This window comes from Montipora capricornis, chromosome 14, assembly GCF_036669925.1.
Source record: "Montipora capricornis isolate CH-2021 chromosome 14, ASM3666992v2, whole genome shotgun sequence".
Lineage (NCBI taxonomy): Eukaryota > Metazoa > Cnidaria > Anthozoa > Scleractinia > Acroporidae > Montipora > Montipora capricornis.
The window spans coordinates 20,585,886-20,593,385 of record NC_090896.1 but is presented as its reverse complement, the minus strand read 5'-3'; the positions used below and the strand labels follow the sequence as shown (position 1 = coordinate 20,593,385).

Below are 7,500 nucleotides of genomic sequence, written 5' to 3'. Positions count from 1 at the left end.
CAGCTTTTGCCTTTGTCCTTATTTCAGGGTGTGCAGGGCATCTTTAATGAGACTCAAGATGTGAAGATTATCGTTGAGAAAGCGATCGCAAATGGAACGTTGTAAGTAAAAGATTTGTACCTAGATAATCTTTTAAGTTAATTCCTTAGTATTGCATCGCGCATCCCTACTGCGCACGATTTTCGCGTCAATAGAGCGCGCACATGAGCACGTGCGCATACAAAACGTAAGAGATTTCGCTCAAATTAAACCCGAAAGCGAAATAAATGCTCCTTTTCTCTCAAACTAGCACGGTGACCCCCGATTTTTTTTCAGGTATTTGCGAAGAACAGTCTAATAAAGAACATATTTGAAGAAGGAAAAAAGTTTGATAGTAGAACATGAATTTTTTTTGGAAAACAGTTTCGTACTGGGTGTACTGATTTTACCCAAGGCGAGGACTTCAAGCTAACCACGGAACTGTCCCAAAAAGTGCAATATTTCCACAACCAGGAAATCAAAGTCGGCGTAAATGAAGCATTACTGCTTATGTAAATAAAAGAAGCTTTATTTTCAAAATAAAATTTTGTGTCTTTGAAGTAACCAAGACTTAATTCTGTATGAAGGTGATTCGAATTTTTAACGCGAAAAAAATACCCCATTTTAAGAGCCTGCTGACGCGTAAACAAGCACAGTGACCCCATTTTTTAATTGAATTTTTTTAATGTTCACATCGTGAATGTTAATTATACCAAGTTTCCAAAAAAGTTTGATAGTAGAAATTTCAAGGGAATTACCTTAAAGGAAAATGAAATTTCGGTGCGAAAAATATAAATTCTACTCTTTAGGTGTATCTTGAGCAATCAAAAAATCAAAAATAAATAACTTCTATAATGGAATTTTGGAAAACTGAGGTCTTCCTTCGTTTTGCGAGTATCAAAGTACCACATATAGCTCTGTTACCGGGATTGAATAGCAAAGAGAAGGAAAAGCATCTACTGCCTGCTTCATTCGTCAATGTCCTAAAGGACAAATTACAGTTAAATTACAGTGTAGGATGGGGAGGGGGGTCACATGTTAGTTCCTTACACGTGCATGGGGGGGGGGGGGGGGAAGGGGTGGTTACAGGTTATATTGAGATTTAGTAACTAATTTCAAAACCATAACACTCAAGTAATGCATAATTCAGTCAAGCTCAAAATACGTTGTAATCAAGTAAAGACTTTTAAGAAATATCACGAACAATACATTTATCAACTACAGCGTCAACGTCAAACTGAATACCCTTTGTAATCAAAGACCTATATATACATTTTTTACCTATTTTACTGTATCGTATCTTTTATATTTGTAAGGCCCAGTCCATTGTATACATGATGTAATTAGGTTAAGTTCTTTTTGATTAATACCTATAATCCTGTAAAAGAGACTTAACTGATTAGAGTGTAATGTGAAGTGCTATGTTTGTACTCCATATGAACCGTGTGAGCGTTAGCCCTACTAATGGAAATGGGCCTACACAAGTCATTGCCGTGACTTTAACATCTTCAGTTCCAACGGCCTGCTCCCGTCTGACCTTGTAGCTCAGTCGGTAGAGCAGCGGTGATCCAACCCGAAGGTCGTGGGTTCACTTCCCACCCTGGTCAGAGTTTTTCTCTGACCTTGTGTGGGCACATTTTCATCAGTAGGGCTAACGCTCACATGGTTCATATGGGGTACAAACCTAGCACTTCACATTACACTCTAATCAGTTAAATCTGTTGAAATTTATTGTTCTACACAGCCAACGTTTGTAAAAACATAACCATTCCTTGTCTTGTAAAATAATTTCGTAATTCGCTTATTTGTAAGCGCGATGATTTTAATTTATTAATAAACCAGACTTTTGCTGAAACTCAAGCAGGATTTGTCAACCTAGCCTTCCTCCTCATGACCTAAATATCATATGTGCGTTTTTCTTTCAAGGTTCTGTTCCATGATTTTTTACATTCAATACTTATTGACAAGTCAAGAATAAAAACAGAAGTTGTGAACAAGCTCCTCAGCTTTCCCAGTAAAGCATTTACAAGCTAGTAGATCACTCAAGCATGATTTGTCGGTTTGTGAAGTAAAGGTCGAGATAGTTTCCTCGTGAATTTTATCTAGTTGACGGATCCCATAAATCTCTGGGTTGTATTCATTTGCAACAGGGCTTTCTTCTAATGACTGAAATATTATGGAAGCCCTCCTCTTTCGAAGTAAGTTTCAGTGTATAGGGTAGGGGGCGGGTGATGTTAGAGGGTTGGTACATGTGGTTACTTTATCTTAAAGGTGCGGGGGGGGGGGGGGGGGTCAGGGCCACTTTGCTCATTTTAGAATTCCCCCCTCCAGGTAATTATTGTACAGTCCCTAAGTGCCAAGGTAAGTTGCCTGCGTAAGGCATCTGCAAATGGTTAGACTTCCTAGTCTTCTCCGATAACGACGATAAACCGTAGGCTTTGTCTCATAACCCTCTGCAATGTTCATAACTCTGTGGGACGTAAAAGAACACACACACACACACTATTCGCAAAGCGTAGACATGGAGTTCCCAGTGTTGTGATCTGTCCTATTTGGTATAGCTATCCAGCTGAACTACTGGTATGCTATATTCTGATTTAGGAATGTCTAATTAAAGCATTAAAACGACGTTCGGATTGGATCACCGTTGCGGTCAGGGATTTTTCTTTTTTCATGTGTGGGCATTTCCGTGGAAAAGGCTAACGCTCAGATAGATTTTCCGCGCAGCAAATCGCCCTTTGATATAACATGTTCACAATGTGATTTCTTTTTTGTTATTGCTTATGTTTTTATCTCTGTTTTTTTCCTTTTTATTATCAGACTCTTTATGGAATTCTCTGTTACTGCCCCAGTAACGGGCGAAGATACTGAGGATAACATTGTGAAGGGGATCCTGAAAATTGCGAAGTCTAAAGCGCTCGGTGCACTTATAGTAGAGAAAGTCATAATCAAGGGTTAGTCGCACAATGGCAATTATTTTTCTTGTGCCTTTTAACTTGCATTTCTTGGTAGTAAGTAGTTTAAATCCGATCAATTGACAAACGTGAGAACATTAGAAATGTGTAGCCTCAATTGCCACAAGATTTTCTTGTAATCCCTCTCTCCATAGTCCCGGGTATTTCCTCTTCCTAAAAAGAGCAAAGGCACCCCGTCCGCGTATAAAAGGCGCATGGCTAACTCTTAACTGTTGTTTCAATTAACATCAAATATTTGATCACGGTAGCGGTTTGTGTAGTAATACCCATACTCTGTTCCGTTTTTCAGATTTTCCACCCCCTCCACCTTTGAATCTCAAAGCGGACAAAGAATGTATCAAACATAACTCATTTGTGATTTCTTGGAACACACCACCCCATTCTGATGTGTATGAACTAACCTTTTACACTGTGGAAATGAAAACTGCTCTGGGTGATGATAGCAGTTTTCGTACTGAAAAAACTGTTGGTGCCATGATCACTGAAGCAGAAGTGACAGGGCTGAAAGCTGATACTGCATACCTTGTACGGGTTGTTTCCCATCGGATGAAAAGCCCAAAGGAAGGCTTGTCAAACACTTTAGAAATCACAACTAAAGGTAGGCGACAAAGATTTTTACAAAACTTGAACACTCATGCTTTAATTTGTGGAAGTCAGAACGATCGTCTTGCTCGAACTAATCCTCGATCCTAAAAAAGATGGTGCCACGCGTTGCCTTCTGGGTAGATCGACATAATTGTGTAAACAAATCGGACGTCCCGCAGCTCGAGTTTCACCCAGGCACGCATCTCGATTACGATTTCCTCATGCAGTTTAGGTGCGCTTTTTTTGCTGTCCTCGTAAAAGCTGGGTACACAAGAATTTTACATTTTTTAGCTTTTCAACAGACCCAAAACTTAAACAAAAATGGGTCTCTGCACTGAAGGCGAGAACAATGGATTACAAGTGGCAGTCAAGCCATCGTGTCTGCAGCGCACATTTCCGTGGAGGCCGCAGATACGGGACGAACAATATGCCGGCCGTATTCCCTCGGAAGGACAATAGGTTGTGTGGCCAGTAGATATCTCTTACCTGCTGAATGCAGAAGAGGCTACGGTGTCAATGAGTAACAACACGGAAAAAGCAGACGTGGTGTGCTCGAGTTGCGATCAAGTCGAGAGTGAAGCAAGCGATCACCAGTCAGAGGATATAAGTGGAGTAGCTCTCTTACTAATTCTACTCTAAGAGGCCCACTGGAACATTTGATATTTTCGCGCGTCAGGCTATTATGCTAATAAGACTAGCAGTTTAAATTCCAAAACCAAACTTTTGCAAGGTGGATGATTGCGAAGACCTGCATTCGCCATTCCTGCATCCTCCAGCTGTGCGAGCTACCGACGGAACGCAGTCAGACGTCGGAACCCAGAGTGCGTATGTTAGTGTCCACAAGCTGCAATGTGCCTTTTCTGGGGTCGGAGGCTCAGTGACAGGGCTACCGGTAGTGCCTGTAAAAGTGACAAAACGGCACCACTGTACACACATATTCCTTTCTGGATGGTGGCTCTAACACATCCTTCTGCAGTGAACAGCTAATGAAGCGGCTCGGGGTTAAAGGCATCGTCACCACCATATCATTAACAACAATGGAGAGAGAGAGCAGTACGAGAAAGTGTGAACTTGTCCAGTTGGAAGTTTTCGACTTAGAGGAAGACAATTTCATTGAGCTGCCCCTTGTATTTTATACACCTAAACTTCCAGTGGCCTCAGAGAGTCCCCCCCCCCCCCCCAGGAAGATGTTGACAGGTGGCCCCATCTAAAGGGGGTAACGGTCGTGGAGATCAATGCCGATGTCGGGCTACTCATAGGCCATGACATTCCTAAAGCTTCAAACAATGTTATCGTCGTAACGCGGGGCCAATTTGTACCGGTCTTCAAACATCGTTAAACAAGTAAACGTTAAGTTTATTCACAACAACGAGTTTGACTGAAAATAGAACAATATAAACAATTATTTACAACTTTTAAAGACAGAAAGAAGTAACCACTAAAAACGCAGACTTACAGCTTTTTCCGGTAATAACTAATAGGCTTCTGGACGACGATGATCGCGAGGGAATTTACAATAATAGCAACAACCACTTGCTCTAATAACTCGCAAATGGAAACCTTCGTTTGACCGTTGCCACCGAATTTAAACTACTAGTCTAATTAGCATAATAGCCTGACGTGCGAAAACATCAAATGCCCCAGTGGGCCTCTTAGAGCAGAATTAGCAAGAGAGTTACATTCCGGCCCCTAAATGCGGCATACTATAACATTTACCGAACAATGCTGTAACTTTCGCAGCTTGCGCGATAGTAAACTAATTGAAAGAACAAATTAAACCAATTTTATAGCTCCAAACGATACTGCTAAGTGAAGAATAATATGTACAGTTCTTAAGTAGCGTTCGAAGAAGGGGATTCCCTTCTGAGTTCGGTAAGAGGTTCTTTATCGCGGAAATCCATGGGAATTCCAATGCCATAGCCCGTTCGCTCTGCAAACTGAGAACCAAACAATTCCGCTGCTATGATTGGAGATGATCCAACATCTAATTAGCGGATTCAAGGAAAACAATTTTGTCGATTGCTCGTTGTAAGATCGATCCTTTGGTCTGCACCGTTACTCTTCGCACATAGCCATTTTGTTTGCTTCTGTGAACATCCAAGATTCGGCCAATCGGCCAACAGCTTCGTGGGCAGCTCCGATCAGCTACTAAGACAATGTCGTTGACAGCAAAATTACTCCTAGGCCGATTCCATTTTTGCCCTTCTTGCAGGGAAGGGAGGTAAAAATGGACATTTGATATTTTCGAGCGTCAGGCTATTATGCTAATAAGACTAGTACTGTAGTTTAAATTGGGTGCAACGGTCAAACGAAGGTTTCCATTTGCGAGTTATTAGAGCTAGTGGTTGTTGCTATTATTGTAAATTCCCTCGCGATCATCGTCGTCCAGAGGCCTATCAGCTATTTCGGGAAAAAGCTGTAAGTCTGAATTTTTCCTGGTTAGTTCTTTCTGTCTTTAAAAGTTGTAAATAATTGTTGATTTTGTTCTATTTTCAGCCAAACTCGTTGTTGTGAATAAACTTAACGTTTACCAGGAGCCCATGAGTAGGAGCCTCCATGTGCACTATATCCTTGAGTCAACCTTTGCCCGTATCTTTCTGTTTTTAGAATCAACCCTTCAGCAGGAGACTGATATTCACATTAATTTACATCAATTCGCACAATTTGCGTACATTGTTTTTGCTGTTTTTGTCTTCGTTAGACAATGAATTTATTCTGATTGGCTATTTTAAACAGCGCGTGCAGTGCCGAACAACTCGTGGCGTTCTAAAAATAGAAATATATGGGTAAAGGTTGACTCATAGGGCTTGTATGGGGGGGGCAGGCTCCTACTGATGGGCTCCTGCGTTTACTTGTTTTAAACGATGTTTGAAGACCAGTAAAAATTGCCCTCGCGTTACGACGATAACATTGTTTGTAGCTTTCCGATGTCTGAGATATCTCTGGATTGTGGAATAAATTCGGCGACTGAGGCAGCGGAAGATGCAACCGGCGGAGTTCGGATGAGGCATCCTAATGTTACTGTCCATCATTCCCAAGTCAGATATGAGCGAAATCTTCGTTTAAAGGCCATGCACTCCCATTTTTCACTAAATTCCTTCTTTCCATATAATCCAATGACTGTAGGGGCTTTGGATGAGGTAATCTTGCCTACTCTCCCTGAAAACCATGCCTCAGATCTTTTCTTTGATGAGTCAGTCCTAGTTGAGATGCAAGGCATCTTTTCTTTGTGTAATGATGACTGTGTGGGAGAGCAGTCAAGACAAATGAATTTGGCGACTCGGAAGGGACTCTTGGAATTTGACAAGTCCTTTTTGAATGTCTCAACACAGCAGTATCAATTTCCTGCAGCACATGATCTATCTCTTGCAGCTAGTACTTTCCCAGTGAGTTTATTAAAAACCACAATACAAGAAGACACCCCAGAGCCAGAGGTTATGCCCTTGGCCTACTTCATCGCCGGTCTTGTGTACCCCTCCAACAAGAATATATTATTATATCCAGGAAGCAGGTTGATTCGGAGAGGTTTTCCGGAGGCCTAGGTTTCAAATTTTTTTGTCTTTGAAAAGGCATACCCATCTGTAAGGTGTCTTTTTCCTCGGAATTTTGAAAGAACTCCTCAACAACGCAATGCTTAACTTCAGGTATTTCCTCCAGAGACGAGGGCCAGCCCTCGGTGGGAATGACTTCTCCATCGAGAAAATGTTCGAGTAGTCGCTCGTAGGTTTTCTTTTCTTTTTTCTTCTTGGATTTTCTCATCTGGATCTTTCAGCACCAGCGTATCCCAGCCATATTTGATGTACGACTTGATTCTTCAAGATAAAAAATATTAAATACCCCATCAAAACAAGTTTGACATTTTCGTGCCCAAGTTTAGAAAGTCGAAACATTGAAACAACGACAATTACGCTTGTATAAACTT

The 7,500-nt window shown here is 41.3% G+C and overlaps 1 protein-coding gene across 2 annotated transcripts in view; it reads left to right on the top strand.

The window, feature by feature from the left end:
- LOC138031277 (uncharacterized) overlaps positions 1-7,500 on the top strand; it is a 110,062-nt gene that overhangs the window by 85,867 nt on the left and 16,695 nt on the right. For both annotated transcript variants that reach the window (XM_068878972.1, XM_068878973.1), the window contains exons 6-8: positions 28-101; positions 2,839-2,972; positions 3,283-3,591. In XM_068878972.1, coding sequence (XP_068735073.1) covers positions 28-101; positions 2,839-2,972; positions 3,283-3,591 — 517 coding nt within the window. The remainder of the gene's footprint in view (positions 1-27; positions 102-2,838; positions 2,973-3,282; positions 3,592-7,500) is intronic.